This window comes from Equus przewalskii, chromosome 1, assembly GCF_037783145.1.
Source record: "Equus przewalskii isolate Varuska chromosome 1, EquPr2, whole genome shotgun sequence".
NCBI lineage: Eukaryota > Metazoa > Chordata > Mammalia > Perissodactyla > Equidae > Equus > Equus przewalskii.
The window spans coordinates 171,102,537-171,126,844 of record NC_091831.1 but is presented as its reverse complement, the minus strand read 5'-3'; the positions used below and the strand labels follow the sequence as shown (position 1 = coordinate 171,126,844).

General features: G+C 38.4%; 2 protein-coding genes across 8 annotated transcripts in view; one reads left to right on the top strand and one right to left on the bottom strand.

The window, feature by feature from the left end:
• The window catches only part of LOC103546406 (signal recognition particle subunit SRP54), a 79,277-nt gene extending 58,900 nt beyond the window's left edge, over positions 1 to 20,377 (bottom strand). The window contains exons 1-5 of one of the 5 annotated variants that reach the window (XM_008512960.2): positions 19,837 to 20,258; positions 14,274 to 14,408; positions 10,011 to 10,121; positions 7,547 to 7,638; positions 6,490 to 6,574 (exon numbers count right to left, since the gene is read on the bottom strand). In XM_008512960.2, coding sequence (XP_008511182.1) covers positions 6,490 to 6,574; positions 7,547 to 7,638; positions 10,011 to 10,088 — 255 coding nt within the window. In that variant the 5' untranslated portion in view covers positions 10,089 to 10,121; positions 14,274 to 14,408; positions 19,837 to 20,258. Of the gene's footprint in view, positions 1 to 6,489; positions 6,575 to 7,546; positions 7,639 to 10,010; positions 10,122 to 12,319; positions 12,518 to 14,273; positions 14,409 to 19,836 lie in introns of those variants that run through there. The other 4 variants (XM_070628797.1, XM_008512959.2, XM_070628812.1 and 1 more) reach the window with 4 other exon arrangements.
• Positions 20,378 to 20,392: 15 nt separating this feature from the next.
• LOC103546409 (uncharacterized) overlaps positions 20,393 to 24,308 on the top strand; it is a 42,988-nt gene continuing 39,072 nt past the window's right edge. For all 3 annotated transcript variants that reach the window (XM_008512966.2, XM_008512965.2, XM_008512964.2), the window contains exon 1: positions 20,393 to 20,525. In XM_008512966.2, the coding sequence (XP_008511188.1) occupies positions 20,393 to 20,525 (133 nt within the window). The remainder of the gene's footprint in view (positions 20,526 to 24,308) is intronic.

Sequence of the window (24,308 nt, the reverse complement as noted above, 5' to 3'; positions counted from 1 at the left end):
CAAACCTAGATGGTATAGCCTACTACACACCCAGGCTTTATGGTACACAGCCTATTGCTCCTAGGCTACAAACCTGTGCAGCATATTACTGTATTGAATACTGCAGACAACGGTAACACAATGGTATTTGTGATCTAAACATAAAAAAAGGTACAGTAAAGGTATGCTATAAAAGATACAAAATGGTACACTTGTATAGGGCACTCACCATGAATGGAGCCTGCAGGACTGGAACTTGCTCTGGGTGAGTCAGTGAGTGAGTGGTGAGGGAATGTGAAGGCCTGGGGCATTTCTGTATACTACTGTAGACTTGATAAACACTACACATTTAGGCTACACTAAATTGATAAAAAATATTTTCTTTCTTTGATAAATTAACTTTAGCCTATTGTAACGTTTTTTACTTTATAAACTTTAATTAAAAAAATTTTTTGACTCTTTTGGAATAACACTTAGCTTAAAACACATTGTACAGGGGTCAGCCTGGTGGTGCAGCAGTTAAGTTCGCACATTCTGCTTTGGCAGCCGGGGGTTCACAGGTTCAGATCCCAGGTGCAGACCTATGAACCACCTGTCAAGCCATGCTGTGGCAGGCATCCCACATATAAAGTAGAGGAAGATGGGCACGGATGTTAGCTCAGGGCCAGTCTTCCTCAGCAAAAAGAGGAGAATTGGCGGCAGATGTTAGCTCAGGGCTAATCTTCCTCAAAAAAAAAAACAAAAACCCACATTGTACAGTTTCTTTATATCTTTATTCTATTATTTTATTTTATTTTATTTTTTTTACTTTTTAAATTTTTCTGTTAAAAACTAAGACACGAACACACACATTAGACTAGGCCTACACAGGGTCAGGATCACCAATATCACTGTCTTCCACTTCCACTTCCACATCCTGTCCCACTGTAAGGTCGTCAGGGGCAGTACACTCATGCAGCCATCATCTCCTATGATAACAATGCCTTCTTCTGGGATACCTCCCGCAGGACCTGCCTGAGGCTCTTTGTGAGGAGATGTCACACTTTTCAGAAATACATCCATAGTGGTTTCTTGGTTTGTTTGTTCTTTTCATCATAGATTTGCCTATAAGCAGATAATACACCACGAACATTCCTCTGCATTAATGAAAACCTTTTGGTGTTGAGGTTCATGTTTTCAAACTTTTTAGGGAGCTTGCGGAAGTCTGCAAAAGCTTCTGCTAAATTCTTCCCTGTGCATTTTCTTGAGGGTTCTCCTTTTTCTTCTCCCACAGTTTCCTTTTCTCTTGCCTCTTCTTTGGCTCTGCATTCCTGTTCCAGTTCCAACAACTCCTCATGAGTCAGTTCCTCAGGAACCACCTCTGGGAGCTCCTCAGCATCGTCCTCATCACATCCAGGTTAGAGCTGCTCGCCATCGCAACCACGGCCTTGCTGATGTTTGCAGCCTCCTCATCCTCAGCAAATCCACTGAAGTCATGGATGAACCTCTCAAGTGTCTTCTTCCAGATGCCATTCATCCACTCCTTGGTGACAGCACCCCAAGCCCAAGGAAGTTTCTTGATGCAGTCATAGATATTGTAATCCTTCTCGAATTGCATCAGTGTCTCCTCAGTTGCAGCAATAGCCTGGGCAAAGGTCCTCCTCAGGTAGTATGCCTTGAAAGATGCTATAACTCCTTGATTCATTGGTTGGATCAAAGAGGTGGTGTTTGGAGGGAGAAACATCACTCTGATACTGGGATGTAGATCACCAATAAAAGAAGGATGTCCGGGAGCATTATCAACAAGCAAAATCTTGAAAGGTATGTTATTCTCCAAACAGCACTTCTCCACTTCATTGGCAGAGCGATTCAGGAGGGCATCTTGGAAAAGGAGCTGGGTCACCCATGACTTCTTATTGCTCCTGTAGCACACTGGCAGTGTGTGCTTATTGACATGCTTGAAGGCCCTGGGGTTCTCACTGTGCCATATGAGCAGGTTTCAATTTGTAGCCTGCAACATTGCCCCCAAGCAAGACTGTTACTTTGTCTTTAAAAGCCTTGAAATCTGGCCTCCTAATGGATGAAAGTCCTTTCAGGCATCCATTTCCAGAATAGGGAGGTTTCATCCATATTGAATATTTGCTTTGGCAAATATTTTTCCTCCACAATCAGCTTATCTAGAGTTTCCAAAAATTTCTCAGCTGCCTTCACATCGACACAAATTCACTTTCACATTATGTAATGAATAACAATTTGTGAAACGTTTAAACCATCCAGAGCTAGCAGTAAATTCAACATCATAGTTGGGTCCAGCCTCTTCTTTCAACATCTCAAGCACTTTGCGTTGGCCGTGATCATCATAGGGCCCAGTGGGATATACTTCTGTGTCTGGTCTTCAATCCAGTTCATTAGAAATTTCTTCATGTCTGGGGCCAGCCCGATGGCACAGCAGTTAAGTTCACACATTCCACTTCAGCGGCCCAGGGTTCGCCAGTTCAGATCCCGAGTGTGGACATGGCATCGCTTGGCAAGCCATGCTGCGGCAGGTGTCCCACATATAAAGTGGAGGAAGATGAGCACGGATGTTAGCTCAGGGCCAGTCTTCCCGAGCAAAAAGAGGAGGATTGGCAGCAGATGTTAGATCAGGGCTAATCTTTCTCAAAAAAAAAAATTTCCTCATGTCTGATATAGGCCCTTCTCAAATTTTTGTGTTGCTGCCTTCAATGAAGCAGATCCTTTAACAGCTCCCACCACTTTGTTCTTGTTCTTCAGCGTAGTAGCTATGGTGGAATGGGACACGCCTGACTGGTAAGCAATAACCATCACTGATTTTCCACCTTTGTAGTCCTTACTCACTTTTAATTTCATTTCTAGGTCAACCACTCAACGTAGCCTCTTATTGGCAACATTAGTAGTGGATTTTGTACACTGCGAGGACAGGATTCAACAAAAAAAGATAAGATTAAATCAAGCACAAGAGAAAATGATGCAATCAAGACACCTGGTAAACACGAGATATATGAGGCTGCTGCCAGCATAACACAGCATGCTGCTTTACAGTAAACATTTTTTTATAAGTAGAAAGAGCATACTCTAAAATAACAATAAAAAGTATAGTATAGTTAATACATAAAAGTAACACAGTCGTTTATTATCAAGTATTACGTACTGTACATAATTCTCCGTGCTATACTTTTACACGACTGGCAGCACAGTAGGTTTGCTTATACCAGTATCATCACAAACACGTGAGTAATATGTTGCACTACAACGTTATGATTGCTATGACATCACTAAGCAATAGGAATTTTTCAGCTCCAGCATAATCTTATACTTATACACCATGATATACGCAGTCCATTGCTGACAGAAACATTGTTATGTGGCACATGACTACAGTTGCAACAGAGACCAAATGGCCCACAAAGAATAAACTATCTACTCCTTAAGAAAAAAATCTGCTAAGCCTATGCTAGAAAATACCATAAAGGCCACATAATCCATATTACACCTGAATTTTGAGGAAAGCCATATGGTAGAAAAGGAAGGAAAAAAACACATTTTGTTATCTCTTTCCCAGGTATAGGTCTAGCCTTAAGCATACTTCTGAAACACGCAAAATCTATGGAGCATAAATCCACGCCCCTTCCTTCTAGTTCTTTCAGAACACTGATGCTACTCCACATTCACCTTCATTCTCCATTATCTCACGGCAGAATCATTCCGCTGTCTATGAACCTACTATTTGGAACATATATGTTCTACTGAATAATTATTTTATAAATCTATCTTGTCTTCTTCCTGCACCCTAAAACAGCAGTACTGAACTTTTCAGTCACAGGACTCCTTTATAATCATGGTAGATTGTACAGGTTAGTTGCAATGTGAAATCTGAAACCATATAAACTTTCATACTCTGTTACATTAAAATCTGTTATTCTATCTTGCACTTTGAATGGATCTTACAGTGGTGAACGACTTTGTAATCCTTAGTCACTTAGAAAATACCGGTTTACTGAGTTATGCATATCTCCCATTGTTAACACACTTCACTATACAACATCAAAAAACTGTATTTATTAATATGAACACTGATCTCATCAGAAAAGTAAGTATTTGGACACTATCAAACTTATGGTGGAAAAACAAGTTTCTAGTTTTCACTTGAAATCTCGAATTTTATCACTGGCCACAATATTGTTAGCTATTTGCCTTAAAGTGACAGGCTCATTTTATTTACTTTGGAGACAATGCCAAATACTCAAATCTGAATAACCACAGATTATCTGTCTGTTGTTCGTTCATGTAAAAAAGGTGTTCTATTAAAGAAGCAGCTAGCTCAGCTTGCAATCAAATAATCACATGTGCTTTTCCTCAAGACAACCATCAAACTTCAGTATGCAGCAAAAGAACTTCCTACGTATTTCCCATTTCATCACATAAAATCTTACATAGACGTGTATACTTAAGGGTCAAGATTTAATTCAATTAATAATTTCTACTGTTCCATCAAGAACACTCATAAGTGAAACCACCATTTTTATTTATTTATTTTTTTACTGCAAGTGTGGTCATAAAGAGTACCAGTTCTACTAGTATAGTTTGGCACCACTGCCTTGATTTATGCTAGGGAGTTTTACCCACCATTGCTTTTGCACTATCAGTGCAAATACCAACACAGTGAAAAGGGCAAAAAAGGCAAATAATGTCTTAGTGTTATGATGAAAAGTTTTTTTTCCTTTTAAAGATTGGCACCTGAGCTAACATCTGTTGCCAATCTTTTTTTTTTCCCTTCTTCTTTTCCCCAAAGCCCCCCAGTACATAGTTGTACATTCTAGTTGTGAGTGCCTCTGTTGTGCTATGTGGGATGCCGCCTCAAAATGGCCTGATGGGCGGTGCCATGTCCGCACCCAGGATCCAAACTGGTGAAACCCCAGGCCACCAAAGCAGAGCGCGCAAACTTAACCGCTCGGCCATTGGGCTGGCCCCAAGAGTGGCCTATTTTTATTGTAGACTTTTCTGAATATAAAATTCTAAGCACAAGTACGAAGGCCAGTGCCATTCTTGGAAAGATGCCAAAGCCAAATTACAAAAGTAAAACTTCACTATAGATTAATGATGGAAGGGCGTCTTTAAGTTTATTCTCTTTTAGTCTCAAGTTTTACCTATTGAAGGTCCTACTTTTGTACAAAAAGTCACTCTTGGCAAGTGTTCTTTTCTACACTGTTCATTGTGTATAGAATTCCTTTTGAAAAGACCAAATATCTCAGCTCTTGCCTAGATTATGTGCAGTTTTGAATCAGTGAAGTTGTATTTTGCAATTAGTAAATACAGCCTATTGCCCTGTCTCACCTTAGAACTGATGTTACTGCTGCTGTAATGAAAATTGTGGTGAAAATCTTAGAGCTTTAAAAAATACGTATGGTAGGGTATGGTCCAAGGGCAGGGGAAAAAAATGGAAGGAGCTAAAAAAAATTTTTTTTAGAGCAGCAGATGTCTGCTAATGGTCTCCTAGTATTTTGCTGTATATCACATGAATAGTTTCATTTACTCCTTTGGTTCTAGCAGAGCTCATTGGTACTTTGAAAAAGTTTAGTGTCTCAGATTTTGTCATTTCAGTTTAGTCCTGTAGACTAATTGATAAAAAAAAGAAATTCAGACCTAAAAGAGGTCAGAGAATTTATCCAGTCATACTTCTCAGTTTGCAGTTGAGAAAAGTGAGACAGCTAGTTAGTTGCAGACCCAGGTCTCATCTCCAAAGTCCTTATGTAGGACTCCTCACGTTATTTCCAGATTGCTTTTCATCTAGCATGTGAGGTCAACACAGGATGAGTGAAAATTTTTATTATTAGGGGTTGGCATCCATAGGCAATTCTGGAGCATCAAGTGCTTCGTTAAGCATTTATTGAGTATTTGCTTTATTCCAGGCCGTGTGCCAAATGCTGTGATTACAGAATGAATAAGACTGGTCTTTCTATCAGGAGCTTATGGTCTAGAGCAGTGGTATACAAAGTAAGGTCAAAATTGCTTTCATACGGGGCTGGCCCCATGGCCAAGTGGTCAAGTTCGTGTGCTCCGCTTTGGCATTCCAGGGTTTTGCTGGTTCGGATCCCCGGCGCAGACATGGCACCGCCCCATCAGGCCATGCTGAGGCGGCATCCCATATGCCACAACTAGAAGGACTCACAACTAAAATATACAACTGTGGGGGATTTGAAGAGAAAAAGCAGAAAAAAACAAAAAGAAGATTGGCAACAGTTGTTAGCTCAGGTGCCAATCTTTAAAAAAAAACAAGGCCACCTTAAAAGAGTTAATAATCTCAATTTTTATTTTTAATACGGAATTATTACAAATAGAATTAATACAAAAATATCAATCCTTCAATTAATATTTTTAATATAGAATATTCACCAGATGAATATTCTATAAAAACATAAAGTATTCTGAAACAGTATTCTTATTTGCAGTGCTGACGTATTTTTGCCCACTGAACCCACAGAGAATCACAGCCTAATCTTGCTACGCGCTTACCTTCACAAGCTCCTTAAACACAGCATGCTGGATCATCTTTCTTTTGTTAAGACCAGATGCCATCTCTTCAAGATCAATAGCAGACCTAAACGATGATGGCATTTAGGGGTAGGAGGGAGGAAAGCTAGTTAAGACACACTAAAAAAGAAGTTTCTGCTCCAAAGAACGTACGAATATTCAATCATTCATATTAATAGTCTTCTAATTAACATGCATATAATTACTACAGATTCATAAGTCTATACCACAAAGAATTTACCATGAAACATTAGATGCAAAACTTTGGTTAGTTTTTTAAGGCTTTTTTTTTTTAAGTCTAAACATTAATTTGTCCCCATATCATTGCAAAGTATTAACTATATGTACTTTTCTTGCAGCATAAATACCTTATACATCTTTACGCCTAGCAGAAAATAGGACTACTTTCTCTAGTTCTAAATGCTTAAATGCTAGTAGTTCTACATTTATTAGCCAGTCTAACAATACAAAAGAAGGGATGGCCTGAGCATGACAAGGGCTATGATTCAAGGAGTTAAGTGAGGTGCCTGTGTTATTCTCTGTGCCCTGCCCCAGCCAGTGCCTCTCCCGATGAACACAATAACTGAGACCACACACATTATTCCCTCATTCAAATATGGACAGAAAAACCAAAAGGGGAACAAAAAAGAATAGAATTCTCCAAAAATGAAAGAGGCTGATTAATGTCATCATAAGCCCGAAGAGGACAAAATGGCACCACTTTTCTATGAAGAATCTGAATTGTTAAAAGGCTTTTATATTAAAATACTATAGAGTATATGACTGAATCCATCCAAATAAAAGAGTAGTAAAACAGAAAGAAATCCACAATTAAATGAAAGCCACATGTAGTTTATTCTTTGAACCATCATTATGGAAACATACTATATATGCAGTCTTCCAACATATGAGTTTTATTCTTTCCCAGTGCTGTATAGCAGAAATGTTTCATGATATAGCAGACTTTTCTAGTTAGCTCCTCATCCCAGTAAACTAAATTTAGTTTGGCCTGTTTTTTTACCTGATTAATTTAACTTACTTTACATTTTCTCTTAGTTGCTTCACTAGTTTAATATTAACATCTGCTTCCAATAACGCTGTACATACTTCTTTTAGCATAGCATTTAATACCTGCAAATAAATAAATAAATAAAAGTTTAAAATGCCCAGCATATCATTTCAAGCATATAAAAACAATGGTTGACCATTCATCATATACTATCATAGCTTAATAAAACACTACTACACTATTGGGGGGGGCGGGGGAATTTTCCAGTTAGCCTTAGAGAGATAATCTTAATAAATGTCTAGTCATTTTATCAAAATAAGGCATTCTACTTAGTTTTATTCAACCATTAATTGCCACAACTTTATTCCTATATTAAAGTAATAATAGTAAAGACAATATACAAGCCAAAGAAAGTTACTACATGACAGATGTTGCCAATAAAGTTTTCCATGTCATTGAACACCCCGTTGCTGATACACAGCACTTTATACTCACAATATCTGCTTAACTGGACTACCATGGAGGAAAATATAACAAAAGAAAATGACCCAGTCTGACCTAGCAGCCTGACTACTTCCTCTCAGAGCAGATGAACAGAGTTTAAAAGAAACTATCCTCCACTAATAACTATCATCACATATTTGCTGAGTTGCAAGGCATTGTGGTTAAAAGTCATAAGCTACAAAGTCTTACGAAAAGATGAGGCTTTTGCTGCTCATCTAAATAAATGTTTACACACTAGACTGTAAGCTCCAAGAGGGCAGGGATTTTACTCTATTTGGTTTACTGCTATATCCCTGGTGCCACGAAAAATGTCTGCAAAAATGTAGGCCTGCAAATACTTCTTGAATGAATTCTCATCTTCAACTGCTTTCATGTCCTACAGAGGCTTATCAGATTTCTCTAGCCCTCATTAAAGGAGTCTGATAAAAATGGAACTGATCTTTTTCTTTAGAGGGACTTCTCCTTGTTCATTCCCTAGCAGCACAGTAACAAGAACAGAGAAGCTGCCAATTCAAGCAACAGCTGTTATTCTACTTCTCACCAAGCTCTTCTCCCTGGCTTCTTTTTTCTCTACTATAAACACAAACAGCATAGGATTACACAACAGGGAAAACTGTCCGGAAAGCTTTGTTTTATTTGTTCTGAATTCCAAAGACTACACAATGGTTTAAGTTATGATTTATTATTTAATAATAATTATTAGAAAAAGCCCTGGATGAGGAATCAGAAAAAAAGATTCTAATCCCGGTTCTTCCAATAAACATGTGAAACTGACTCTCTGTTGCTCTTAAATGAGAGGCTGGACTAACTGAGCTCAAAGATGGTCCCAAAATTATTTAATCCATTAGCTTATTAAAGCATTAATATCAAGTACTACATTAAAATTTTTTTTCAAACCTCTAAGTTAGAAAGTACTTTTAATTTATTATTTCATTTGACTCTTTTTTTTTTTTTTTTGAGGAAGATTAGCCCTGAGCTAACTACTGCCAATCCTCCTCTGTTTGCTGAGGAAGACTGGCCCTGAGCTAACATCCATGCCCATCTTCTTCCACTTTATATGTGGAACACCTACCACAGCATGGTTTGCCAAGCGGTGCCATGTCCACACTCGGGATTGGAACTGGTGAACCCCAGGCCGCTGAGAAGTGGAACATGTGAACTTAACTGCTGCGCCACCGGGCCAGCCCCTCATTTAATTCTTAAAACCATCTCATAAGGTAAATGTTATTTTCTTATTTTATACATTGAAAAATCTAAGTTGACTTGCCCAAATTTCTATCACACACTTACTCAGTGGGACGCTAAACAAGGTCTCCTAAAACCAAATTCAGTACTTTTCCATTGGCACCACAAAATATAAAGTATACTTGTGGACTATAATTATCTTTTTTCAATTGACAAACCATTAAGATACAATGTGTGGGGGAAAAAAATAGGAGAAAGAAACATCTTAAACAATAAAGCCAGGAGAAAGAGTACTTCAGATACCATATAAGGAGTCAGCTTATACAATCTCCAAAAAACTGAAGGAGGATTTCAGAGAAAATGAATCAAAGTAGACAAGATAAAAACACCAGCCTTTTATAAGAATGCTAACAAAAGTCAAGGAGAAAAGGTCAGACACACGCATGCCTAGCCAAGAAGAAAGCAGCAGGATACTGAAGTTTTACGCTTATGTCAAGAGAGAAAGAAAAAGTCTATTTCCAGATCTAAGCCATTTTCAAAATATAAAATTTATGTCATTTTTACATATAAGGTAAGGTTTGGCAGGTTTTTTGTTGCTTTTTTCTAATTCTTTATAGAAAGTTGAAATAAATAGTAAGATAGTAAACTTCTGAGTAAAAGCACTATCTGGTGTATCCAGCTTTAGGTTTTTATCTACAGGCATTCAATCTACATTAAAATAAACATAAACATAGAGATTACTAGTAAGCCATCTGCTCAATGCTAGCGATGATGTGCAATCATACATAGTTCACATATTACATACCTCTTCATTGATAATGGTGGCATTGCTCAATGAGCGTAATGCTGATGTTATTTTTCTTCCAAGGTCTGCTAGTACCATTTTGAAGGCTTTAGGATGTGATTACAGGAAAATCTAGGAAGGAAAAAAAATTTAAAATGTTTGAAAACAATCAATATCAGTTCTCATAATTGAAGACTTCTAAAGAAGAGTATTTAAGTTCAAACTAAGGTACTCTAGTGTTGACATACTATAACTTCAACGTCTATAGCCTCAACTTGCAGCTTCAATATAGTCAGGTCCAAAAGCTAAAGCTACCACTTGGTTATGATGCCTTATGTTTGAGTACCTAATTGGAATATTCTACATGAATCTGCAAATTTAACATGTCAGATAACATGCTTTCAGGAAACGATGACACAATCTCAAATTAATCTCTTCTTATTTTGGACATACTTGTGAATATGAATAACTGACTGACATATCATGCACATTTGTAAATGAAAAGAGAAAGAAAAAGGTGAAATCTCCACCCAGGAATATTGTCTAACTTGCTATTAAAAGGACTTTGTAAAGTATTTTGATTCGCATTCTAAGCAAAAAGAAAAAAAAGGTTTTAATTAATAAATCACAACTTTTCACACACATTACATTATCTCCTTTTATTCTTCTAACAATCAAGGAAAGAGATATATTATTGATCTTCCTATTTTAAAGCTGTTCTTGTGTCCTCAACTCTAAAACAAGATAACCTCAAAGGTCCTTTCCAGCTCTAAAATGTTATGGTTTTAGAGGGCCAGCCCGGTGGCAAAGTGGTTAAGTTCGCACGCTCCACTTTGGCGTCCCATGGGGTTCACCAGTTCAGATCCTGGGCACAGACCTACACACCGCTCATCAAGCCATGCTGTGGCAGCATCCTACATACAAAATAGAGGAAGACTGGCACAGATGTTAGTTCAGGGACAATCTTCCTCAAGCAAAAAGAGGCAGATTGGCAACAGATGTTAGCTTAGGGCCAATCTTCATCACCAAAAAATAATAATAAAATAAAATGTTACGGTTTTGTAAAGTATGTAGATGCACCTACCACATGTAAGTCAGGATGAAAAGACTCATGGATGGTGAGCAAGCAAATGTGACTTGTAGTCCCTCCCCTCAAGTGGGTTATCTACTGGCTGGCAAGATGAGGCATATGAATGAACAGCAAAATAAAGTAAATACTAAGAGAGAATTCCTCTTGCCTGACTGCCTTCTAACTGGGACATCAGCTTTCTCCTGCCTTCAAACTCAAACTGAAACATCAGCTCTTCCTGGGTCTCAAGTATGCCAGCCTTCAGACTGGACCTACATGATCAGCTTGGCTCTCCTGGGTCTCCAGAATGCCAACACCCTGTGGATCCTGAACTTAGCCTCTGCGATCATGTGAGCCAATTTCTTATAATAAATCTCTTTCTATATGTACACACAATCTATATATGCATACGTGTGTATATATACATATATATACATATATATGTATACACACACACATCTTATTGGGCCTGTTTCTGTGGAGAACCTTGACTAACACCAGCAAATTACTAGTTCAAAGCTGGCAACAAAAGTTTATGATCAACTACCAATGATTATTTCTGTAAAAATTCAAAGGGAGAAAACAACAGGCTCAAGTAGACAGAATAGGCTTCATTGAGAAGGTTGAGTATGAATTTGATCCTAACATATGGCTAGAATTTAGACAGATGGAGAAGAGGACAAAAGGGAATTTAAAGAAGGTGAAATGGCATAAGCAGAAATGGAGACACGGAAAAGCCTGGGACACACTTATACCTTATATACATACTATACTTACAGATTACTGAGTATTATTTGCGGGACAGTAAATAAAACATTCTAGTTGGGACACATGGCCATATAGTTAGAAGAAACACAGGTTGTAAAGGGCTCTGAAAACCAGATTAAGAAATATCAACTGTCCAATATAAGCAACATTGGCAAAAAAGTTCATTGTTGAAAACAACTGTTTTGGTAACTCTTCCGAGCTAATCTAGTCTAATTTAGTCACACAACATTATCTACCTACAAAGTATACAGGAGATTAAAAATAAGAGAAACCGGAGGACAAAAGAGCTGGCTCATCCAACATAGGGAAAGTGGAGAGATGAAGGGAGTCAAGAGAAGCTGAAAGGGAAATGCACTCAAGGACTTATCACTGGCAGAGACATATTCCAGGTTAAGCTCCAAATTAAACACTGCACTTCCACTCAGGTAAAATTTGGTAATTAGAACCTAAAAAATTACTACCAACACTGACAGAATTGAAAAAATATGCTTACCGTAAAATTTTTTACAATTACATGGTTACTTAAGCTGAAAGAGCAACTACTTCATAGAAAAGATCCAGAACTTTTCCTTATCCCATACTTATTATACTATTATTGCTTAGGTAAATATTCTTCAGGTAAGAAATAAGATTCAGATGTTTCCATTCCCTCCTTCACCACTGTGTTACCAGGGGTGATCCTAATTATGACACCACAATTAACTTTTTTAGAGATCATGTCATAAACAGATCATCCTCTATTTTAAAAAGCTATACTAGTTAACTCTTAAAAATAAACCTATCTTCCTATGTTTACTGGCTCTCTTAAATTAAAAAAACTTCTGTGAAGTTTTCCAATACATTTTTCCTTATGTAAGCCTTACGGCAGCATATTTTTTAATATATTTGCCGAATTATAAAAACCTGCACTTCAGTAGAGGAAAAATAATATCTAATAATATATTTTATTTATACAGTGTTTCTTCAACAATTTCCAAGGATGTGTTTTTGAAAACGTTGATGTTACAATTCTTAAAACCTCAATGACTTCCCATTTCATGCAGAGGCAAAGCACTCAGAATGGACTGTAAAGCACTCCCAAACACACACACACTTGATTTTAGTCACGCTCACGTCCTCGCTGTTGCTGCTGCACACTTCCACCTCAGGGCCTCAGTACTAGCTGGCAGGGCATGCTCTTCCCCTGGCTGATAATACAGCTCCCTCCCCCGCCTCCTTCAGATCACTGTCCAGATGCAATTTCTCAATGAGCCCTTCCCTACTCACTTGTTTAAAATTGCAACCTCCCTTCTCTTTATTTTTTCTCATTGTTCTGTTACCAACTAACATACGATTTCCTTATATTATATATTTGCTTATATATTGTCTATATTCCCCAATCGAAATATAAGATGCATGAGGGCTGGGATTTTTGCCTCTTTTGCTGTCCCCTGTGAGCTCACTGCTTTAACTATCCTCAGTCTTATGTAGTAAGCCTTTAGTAAAAATCAACTTTATGAATGAATGATATATTTAAGACCATAGGGAAAAAGCAAGACTAGAGAACCAAAGTCATGAAAGGCCTTACAAACATCTCTTAAGTCTTTAAGACTTAAGACTAAAAAAAAATCAATGGAGATAACATGACAAATCAAAAGAAGATCAATGACCTAGGTAATTGATATTGTACAATTAATATTCATTTGCCATTACTTATTATAACTTTCCAGAATTTCCCTAAAAAGAATTTCCAAAAAGATTTTTAAAAATTAACTTCACCTTGTTCTAATATGCACACTGAAATGCAAAATATTTTTTTAATGTTAACAGCTAACACTATATCTCAAATTGGAGTAATTTACAATTCAAGCACATGCACTCAAAATTCTCTTGGCTAACTAAAAAGATTTATAGAAGTAAATCTGTGTATACTTGAATTTCACAGAAGAGAAATCTCTACTTAGACGGGGCTGTTGGAAAGGTAAGGATCACCGTACAGTACTTCATACAGTTTAACATCTATTATCTCATTCCACCCTCACAACAACTTCATGAAATAAGCAGGTTAGCAAATGGAACAGCCATTCCTTACCAAAATAGCAAAAAGACTTCCCACAGTCCCTTGGCTACACAGCCTTAGGTCCTAAGGTATGAACAATGCTTTAAACAATAGCGTTGAATACCCTTAACAGCAAATCCCAGGGACAAATTTTGCTACTATACTACAAGAGAGGAAATCATGTTTTGAAAGCAAAGATGCACATTTCTCGTCATGGAAGAGTAATTGCAATGTTCAGAAAGAAGTGACCGGTACAACTGCAATCAGGACGCACAAGGAGTGACGCTGGCCTGAGTCACACGTTCCTCTAACAGGAGTCTGACTAGGAGTTGGATAGTGAGGTGACGGAAACAGACTCAGGTTTGGGGTGCCCTAAGCAAGACAAGCAAGGGCCCAGTATCACACTTACCTGCTGCAGTGTGAAGTACTGGAAAGAGCATGGGCTTTGGAGTCTCACAGACTTGGATTCCAATCCCAGCTCTGTAACATACTGGCTGTTACTTTGGGCAAGTTACTTAATCTCTCTGAGCCTCACTTTCCTCACCTGCAAAATGGAGATAATACCATTACCAAGGTAGTTACCCTGGAGGACTACTGGCAGGATTAAAGGAGACAATATGCATAAGACTGTCTGCAAGTGTCTAGCGTATTAACTTCCTTCCTTTCTTGAATGATACCAACTGGCTTTCCCTATAAGGTTATCTGAAGTGTGAGCAAACTGGAAATTTTCTGAATAACCCTACTAAAGTGCCTGTCCCACTAGGCAGGAACCACTCCTGGACACTTTAACATTTAGCGCCAATTACATGTACCTGGTTATTATTTAAGAGAAGCTGGAGTGTCCAAACGGCCACTTTTCTTTATATAAACAATTATAAATATTCCTGCCAGAACTCTGCCTGATCTGAGATTATAGAAACAAATCCTAACGATTAGCGATTTCAAATCCTTTTATAATGAAAATCCGTATAAAAAAGTTCTTCCAAGCTCTAGTCAGTGATTAACTTATTGGATCGATATTAGTCTAAAGAACTAAATACACAAATATATTATCAGCAGTAAATATCCTCAGAAAAGTCATTTAAACATTATACATTTTTCTATAAACTAGTCATTAGCCCAAACCAATACTTGCTTTCCTGACTATATTACTAAATATATATATTTAATTCCACACAGCATACGTGTTCATAGTCTAGGACCACAGAAAAGCAAACTTATTTAACAAAGTGGGCTATAGGTATTATTTGGTAAAATTATTATATTTGAATAAGTAATATTATAATGTTAATTATGACTTTTAAATTTAGGAATATTTTTTTCATTATGAATTTACCTAATCTCCAAGGACATAATTCACCTTTTTGTTTTGGGATTATAAAAGGATACACGTCCACTGTAAAAATTCAAACATTACAGAAATATTAAAGGTAGAAAATGTAATTCTCCTAATCCTAACCGCTCTTGTCACCTGAGAACCACCAATTAATAATTTGGTATACGTTCCTATAGATTTTATTTCCTATGCATATAATTTAGGCAAGTCTTCACAAGAACTATGGTTTTGGGAGGGAGTGAAAAGAGAAGTAGAAATGAGAGAATTCTTTTGTAAATACGCTTGCTAATGCTAAAAATATGCTTGAATACAAATTGCATATATTGTATAATCCATGTTTTGTCTATAAACAAATCTCAAAAAACAGACATTAGCCACCAGGGAAATGTAAATCAAAGGCACAATCAGATACTACTTCACACACACTAGGAAGGGTATAATCAAAAAGACAGATAATAACAAGGGTTGGTGAGAATGTGGAGAAATCAGGACCCTCACGCACTGCTGGTGGCAATGTAAAATGGTGCAGCCCTTTGGAAAACAGCTTGGCAGTTACTCAAAATGTTAAACATAAAGTTACTGTATGACCCAGCAATTCCACTCCTAGGTACATCCAACAGAAAGGAAGACACACATCCACACAAAAATTTGTACATGAATGGCCACTAGCAGCTTTATTCATACCAGCCAAAAAGTGGAGACAATCCAAATACTCCTCAGCTGATGAGTGGATACATAAAATGTGGTGTATCCATACAATGGAACATTATTTGGTAACAAAAAGAAACGAAGTGCTGATACATGCTGCAACTTGGATGAAGCTTGAAAACATTATGCTAAATGAAATAAACTGGTGATGAAAGACCACATATCATATGATTCCATTTATATGAAATGTCCAGAAGGGGCAAATCTATAGAGGCAGAAAGTGGATTAATAGTTGCTTAAGGCTTCAGAGTTGGGGGAAAACGAGGAGTGACTGTTAGCGGGTACAGGGTTTCTTCAAGGAGTGAGGAAAATGTTCTAAAATTCATTGTAGTGATGGTTTCACAACTCTAAATACACTGAAAACCACTGAATTGTACACTAGGTGAATTGTATGGTATGTGAATTTTGTCTCAGTAAAACTGTTAGAAAATAACATTTGTCATCTCCGGATGCTGAATAACTAGTAATGTTTATTTTCTTATTTATATCTTTTTGTAACTTCCAAATTCTTGGTAATGACTAAGAGTATTATTTTTATTTTTAAGCCAAAGGGAAAATTAACTATTTTTCAAAGTTCTCCTTGTGAGAATTAGAGTGATATTATCCTAGGAGTTGAGCAGGGTCAACCCTTGCATTCATCTATTCATTCATCAAACACCTCCTATGTGCTCCAAGGAACTGTCCCAGCACGAGAAAAGTTCTACTCCAAATCAATTACTTACATTAATTTAACACAGACAAGACTCCTCTATTAAGTTCAGATGATAAATCATGCATCATATCATCACGGACTTCTCTGCCTTAATTTTTCACCAAAGGTTATATTTAACTATGTTAAGAAGTATCAGGAAATTCTCTCTTCATTAAAATAATTAGTTTCGAATTTTAAAACTCACTTTTGTATTAAAAATAAAACGACTGCAACACTTCATAGTTTAATAGCAGAAAAGGATATCAAAAATTCAATTAGCAAGAAGGGGTAGTAACGCAAAAACACTAGGAATCATTTCATTAAGATACTTTTTGGCTGTCAGGTCAATCACAGAAAGAATCTTTATGTAAACTCTTACAAAGAGGAAAATTAAAACAAAGTCAAAAGAATTCCTTGGAAATGGTTTTCCTTGAAGTTGAAAAGAACATAGATGGTAAATATGGAGGAGGGGGGATAAAATGCACATGCTCAAGCAATGGGTTATTTCAATGACATTTAGATAACACCTGGGGCTGGCCCCGTGGCTGAGTGGTTCAGTTGGAGAGCTCTGCTGCAGGCGGCCCAGTGTTTCGTTGGTTCGAATCCTGGGCACGGACATGGCACTGCTCATCGAACCACGCTGAGGCAACGTCCCACATGCCACAACTAGAAGGACCCACAACGAAGAATTTACAACTATGTACCGGGGGGCTTTGGGGAGAAAAAGGAAAAAAAAATAAAATTCAAAAAAAAATTTAAAAAACAGGGCCAGCCCGGTTGCACAGTGGTTAAGTTCACATGTTTCACTTCAGCGGCCTGTGGTTTGCTGGTTCAGATCCGGGGTATGGACATGGCACTGCTTGGCACACCATGCTGTGGTAGGCATCCCACATATAAAGTAGAGGAAGATGGGCACGGATGTTAGCTCAGGGCCAGTCTTCCTCGGCAAAAAGAGGAGAACTGGCAGCAGTTAGCTCAGGGCTAATCTTCCTCAAAAAAAAAAAAAAACAATGGGGTTTGCTGGTTAGATAACGCCTATCAGCTAAAAATTAAATAATCAGAATCTCCAGGGATGGTAACACCAAAAAGTTTTCAGGGAAGTGGCCTCATCGAAATTCTTGATTAGGAGAGCAAAACAAGGCATCTATATTTTGAAAAACTTCACTGGTTATACTGATGAGCAGCCAGGGTTAACAATCACTGCATGAAGCAATACTCCTCAAAGGAAACAACAGAATGAAAACTCTGTTTTATAATTCAAAAATTAGACACTATGTAGCAAATACATTGGAGATGGAGATTTCTTTCATTGGAAGGAAAAATTTGAGAGCAAAGAGACTACACACGCTAATCAGACTCCGAAAGTCTAGTCAAGAAATGTAGGCTTGAACTAGGGAAGCAGAAGTCAAAATGAAGAGAAGGGGCTTGAGTCAAGGGCTAACCCACAAAACAGGATCTATAAGACCTGATGACCAAATGGCTGGTGAGAAGGAAGCAGAAACAGAAGGCAAAAATGACTCCAAAGTCTCTGATTTGAATAACCAGATAGCTAGTGATGACATTAACCAATGAATGGAAGGCAAAAAGAGAAGCTGGTTTGAAAGTTAAAGAGTTAATAGAGAAAAGGTTCAAGGGGCTTTAAAGGTTATTTGTGATATTCTACTACTTAAGTTGGATATTGAGTATACAGGTGTTCATTTTATCATCCTCTTTTAAATTGAACATACAAAAATCACAAAATTCAACTACGGGTCAAACAAGGGGTTAAAACTCGAAAACACACTGGGAATTACTGCTTTTATATACTTTTGTACATATGATATACGTACTAATGAAAAAAGGGAGAAAAAAGGAAGGAGGAGATAGTGAATGTGGTTTTGGACCTATTGAATCTAGAGAAACTAAAGAACTCTACCACTCATGGGACAGAGGCTAAAGAAAAAAATTTGCAAATGTTTGGCATACGAGAATAATGCCATGGAAGCCATGGATGTAGGTAAGAACTCTCAAGGAGAGCCTGTGGGAGACCACTTGGATTACAGTGATAGCAAAGGGTCAACTAGAAAGAGTCAACTAAGACTGAGAATAATCAATGGGATAGAAGTTTTTACTAATTCCCCTTCCTCTCCAAAGGCATACAGAAGATCAATTTTTTTTTTTAAATCTACCATTTATGGTTATCTTCCTATATTCCAGTGGTAGGTCCAGAATTTCCAGATGGATGGCGTTAGAAGAGTAATCTATTTGAAGGAAGGCATGAAGATGCTTTTGCATAGTACTTTAGATTAAGTTAGAAAATACTAATTGACCACATCAAAAAATCAAGGGAAAAAGGTTTGAGACAAATCTTTCCCCTCCCCCTTGGCACCACCACTGCTATATGCTAGACACGATGCCAAACATGTTACCTAATCTTTCATCCTCATAATAAGCTTATCAGGTAGATGAGGAAACTGAGGCTAGACTGAACAGCAACTTGCTCAGGGTCACAAATCTCCTAAAGAGTACACTAACTCTCATCTGTGTTCCCATAACTCTCATGGCTCTTTATATCTTACTAGAGTTTCTCATTACTTATTTTGATACAATATATATTTATGTGCCTCTCACAGTACTGTTAGCTCCTCAATGACAGGGTTTGTGTCATTCATTTCTGTATCCCTATAACTAAGAATGAGAAAATATTTTGGATTAAGTATATGAAAGAACTAGATAAGAATAACATCAAGAAAGCCAATAGGGGAAAGAGTTTCAAGTAATGGTTGGTCAGTAATGTCAAATGCTAGAGAGACGGGCACCAATATATCTTAAGTCATCACTGGCCCTGAACTGATATCCCTTATTCATTTACTGAATGCCTACTATATGCAGGACAATGTGTTAAGCACCACGGATACGGAAAAATTAAATCTGGTACACGTCAAAAGGTTTTCTGGGAAGCAGTCACATCTAAATTCTTGATCCAGAGAGCACAACAAAAAGTCAGGCCTGCAATTGTCTACATCTAATTTGGCTCGGGTAAATCTGAAGACAACTTAAAAGGGTCACAGCGCATCTTTTAGTAACACTTCTGATGGCGGGCACGAGATGAAAAAGGGCCAGGGCATCTCGGTCTCGGTGACCACGGCCGACGGCCAGGGAAGCCGACTCGCTCCGAAGTCTCTAGCCCCCTGAGCAGGGCTGGGGCTGCCCTAGCTGCCACTCCGCAGCCTGGGGCAGGAAAAAGCAGACACTTACCGAAAAAGGCACCGCTACCGCCGTGGCCCAAAGGGGCCGGGGATTTCTTCGCGAGGCCCCAGGCCGTGGGAGGAAACCAAGGAAAGCGGGGATCAGACAGACAGCTACAACCCCACAGCCCGACTTTCCAGACTACATAAACTAGGGTCACAGCGCCCAGCTCCGCGACGCCAACTCCCACCAGCTGGAAGACCGACGACTGCCACCGAACCTTCCGCCCAATGAGGAAACGTCACCACTCGGCGTAGACCAGCCTTTCATAAAGGTACACTTCCGCTTCCGGGGCACCCGCCGCGTTGCTTCAGTGCGTTTACCGAAAGGGTTTAGAAAGAAGTCTGGCCTCCAGGACCCACCTTAAGAAAAAGTGGCTTAGCTGAGCACTGCCAGCTAAGAGGGAAATGATGAGAGACTGGGGTGCGATTGAGTGTAGGGATTCCGGAGCGCAAGTGGGAACTCCAGAAAGGGGGCGGGGCTTGGGGCTTTCGAAGCCAAGGGAGGAGGGTTCCACCGAGGGTCGGATCGCGCGTCGCAGCCCGTCCCTGTCGGCGCGTGCGCAATGCGAACCTTCCCCGGCCCTGCTTTATGCCGCAGCATGGAATTCCGCTCAGCGAAGCGAGCGGTCCTGCAGCTGCTCCGTACGGTGGCCCCGGCAGACCTCCCAGCACTGCTCGAGTGGATGCGAACTACCCGTAAGCGACCAGAGTCAGAGGCAGGCGGCTGGGGAAGGATGTGCTATGTTCGCTGACTTGTGGGATTTAGGATGAGGCCGAAAGCTGTACAGGGGGTCGCTGTGCTGGTCTCTCCTTTGCTACGGGGCAGGTTGACGGGGACACGTGTCAAAGCTTGGCAGGGTCAGAGTCCAGCTTGAGACTGGGTGCAGGAAGTCCTCACTCTGGCTTGTTTGTGATCGCGCTGCTGACTTCAGACAAGCCGCTAGAAGCTCCTCGTGCCTAAGCCCTATTCTGAAGGGAAAACAAAAAAAGAAAGAGGGGTCAGCCCTCAGCTCCTGTTACTCCCACAACTTGTAGGATACTACCTGAAAAAGCGCTTTGCGAGAAAAGTTTTAGGCTGTAGAGCTGGAAGCTTTTACTCTACAGGCAAAAATCACTTGTAGTTAGTGTCTTTACTTTCTCAATCGTAAAATGGGCCGTCGATTTAATAGCTGTTTTTCTGGGGTAGGGGGAGGGAAAGAAAAGGAGGGGGAGGGAGATTTTAAACTGTTTACAAAATTAATAATAGTAATAATTAAAAGCACAAGTTAGAATTGAGGAAATGTGGTAATTACGTGTAGTTATTGAAGAATAGGATAGATCAGTTTTGGCAAAGTGAAGCCTGGTGAAAGTAGAGAAAATAGGATATTCTTTCTTTGAGAACTATGCCAAACCATACTATTCCTCGATACCTCTAAACATTGATGCCTATTTTTATTTTCCTCCAGACAAATGACTTGAAATATTCCTGTTCGCTGATGACTCCCACTTTCAGACTTCAAACCCTGACTTCTCTCTTTGTGGTGGTAGAGTCAATCAGTAGGTTTGGGTACTATTATTATTACCACACATTTTGGAGGATCATTTTAGATAAGATGCCAAACTAAAATTAACTTGGACATCTGATAGTGGGTGTAGCCTGGAAAGGAGAGAAAATCAGAGAGGTAGCTTCAGATTTATGCACACGTGTAAGATTCAAGATAGGAATTTCCAAAATATCCTGAGTCTCCTATCACTGCATTAAAACCCTGTCTTGACAGTTTTACTTATCATATCCCAGTTGTTTATAATAGACAGTGCTAATTTCCATTTGTTTTTTCCTACATTCCTAAGCACAAGATCTTTTATTCCAAAAGCCCTGAGTGCCTACAAAAATGCCACCTACTGCCTGGTTCTGGCAATTGCACAGTTACTAAAACATCCTTGCTCTCAAGATTTCAATTTTGTGGAGCCATTTGTCATTGAAATCTCCAGATTTGGAGGCATCAATTGAGACTCCATTTTTCAAAATCAGGAAAACTTGAAAGCGTGTTTTGGATGATAATTTTGTACACAAGAAGACCCAATATCACTGGCTAACGAATACATTTTTCTTTTTTTTAAAGCACTTTTTGTGCCTTTCTCCAGCAGACCCTGTAGTCAGAGAAGCTCAAGCAATTTGTTAAACAATTTAGAAAACAACCTGAGTTCTGAAGAATGTTTATTAACATGACTGTCTTAAGAAGTGAGAGTGTCACTTAGCTTAAAATGAAGTATGTTTTAATATAAATCTTAAAAAGTGTAATTTAGCATTCCTTTTTAGGTGGTAAAATACTCATAAAATTTACCAGTTTAACCATTTTTTAAGTGTACAGTTCAGAGGCATTAAGTACATTCACATCGTGCAACCATTATCACCATCCATCTCCAGAACTTTCTCATCTTCCCAAACTGAAACTCTTATACCTTTTTATGAAGTGACTCTAAATACAGCACAAAAGATTCTTCCAATCAACCATTTTTCATTTTCCTAATTGATTTCCTTCTTCCAGAAAAAAAGAATTATTTTGTTATCTCTGGCATTAAGTCACTTTCATAATATCTTACTTGTATGACATTTGCTTAGACCTTTAATTATTATAACTCTCCTTGAATTTTTATACTATTTGATGGAATAGCAAGAGCCCATAATAGGCAGTGCGTATAACTTTGGTTTTGAGTGTTGAAGAGTTTACTGAAACTAAAAAATATCCACATACAGCTAACAAGTAAAATCACAATAATTTTAAATACAGAAAAGAAAGAAGATTATTCTTGGTCTCTGAAGGAATATTATCACACCAAGACCTAGGGTCATTTAGGATCAGGCCGATAGAACCAGAAGCTTGGACAGGGCAGAGCCAAGCTCATGTCAGTGTCTGATATAAACTGAAGATGTAGAAGAAATAAAGGTAGGAGCCTGCATTTCATCTTGGTACAGCTGAGGCCAGAGGTCTAAGAAACAAATGAGCACCGACACAGGAAGGATGAACCAAGTCTGAGGGGCAAAGCACACAAAGATAAACCTCCCCCACAGAAAGAAAGAAAAAGAAAAAGTGAAAAATACAGCAGAATCTCAGCTCATTGATTCAAGAGCGTCTGTTCTCTTCTGTTTCCTGTATGTGTGTAAAGTAAGCTCTTGATCTAGATTTCAAAGGCAGGAAAGTGAGTGCAATCCATAAGTGAAGGGAGCTGAGAGCCAGAACTGCAAGCTGGGTCCCCAGTCAGCATAGAAAAAAAATACACTGGAACAGCTCTTAAGAAACGCTATTCTGAAGCCTCTGAATTTTTCCTGGATATGGAAATACAAATGAGGAAATCAAACCAACAGCTCATAAGAGTTACTATTAAGAATCAAGTTACAAAGGATAGAAAATTAGGGTTTGCTATAAGAAAATTAACAAAATCATCAGGAAAATATTTAAATGCTTAAAGAAGATAACAATAGGTGACTAGAAGCTTCTCTGTATCCTGTATTTTAAATGCATCTTCACAGAGCAGAACTGGACATGTTGCTGAGCAGCAGCTACAGAGCTGTTAGAGGTTCTTTGAAATTCCCACAAATCTAAAAAGCAAAGCCTGGGATCTGGTTAACAGTAGTCAGACAGCGTACTGCTCCAGTTATATTGTATTTCCACTGAGAAGGTATCCATATAACAAAGATTTTCTGATCTTTATTGAAACCATATGAATCTGTGAAAGTTACCAAGTATATAAGGTAGTAAAAAGAGGTTTTTTCAAAAACTGAAAATGTGGACTGAGCAAATGGGTACCTCTTGAAAGTTTTCTATCAAATAAATAAAAATAACTGTGCTTTTCTCTCTCTCACGCTTGTATGTTAAAAATGGCCATGATATATAAAAAGAATAATACATCACGAACAAATGGGTTTATCCCAGGAGTGCACTGTTGGTTTAACAGTACAAAATCAATCAATGTAATTCACCATATTAACTAAAAAGAAAAACTTTGTGGTTGTCTCAATAGACAGAGAAAAAGCATTTGACAGTATCCAGCATCTCTTCCTGATAAAAGCTCTCATCAGACCAGGAATAGAAGGGAACATTCTCAACCTGATAAAGGGCATCTATAAAAAATCTACAGCTAACATCATACTTAATGATGAAAGACTGAATTCTTTCCCCTAAGATCAGAAACAAGACAAGGATATGTACTCATCATCTCTATTCAGCAGCATAAAGCTTCTAGCCAGTATAATATGGCAAGCAAAGGGAGGAGGGGGGCATCTCAGTTAGAAACAGGTGAATAGATCAACAAATTGTGGTGTATCTTTATAATGGAATACTGCTTGGCAAATAAATGGAATGAAGATTTATATGCGCCACAGTGTGGATAAATTATGCTAAATGAAAGAAGCCGTGCTCAAGAAAGACGGCATACTGTACGATCCCATTTATATAAAACTCTGGAAAATGCAAGCTAATCGACAGTGATAGAAAGTAG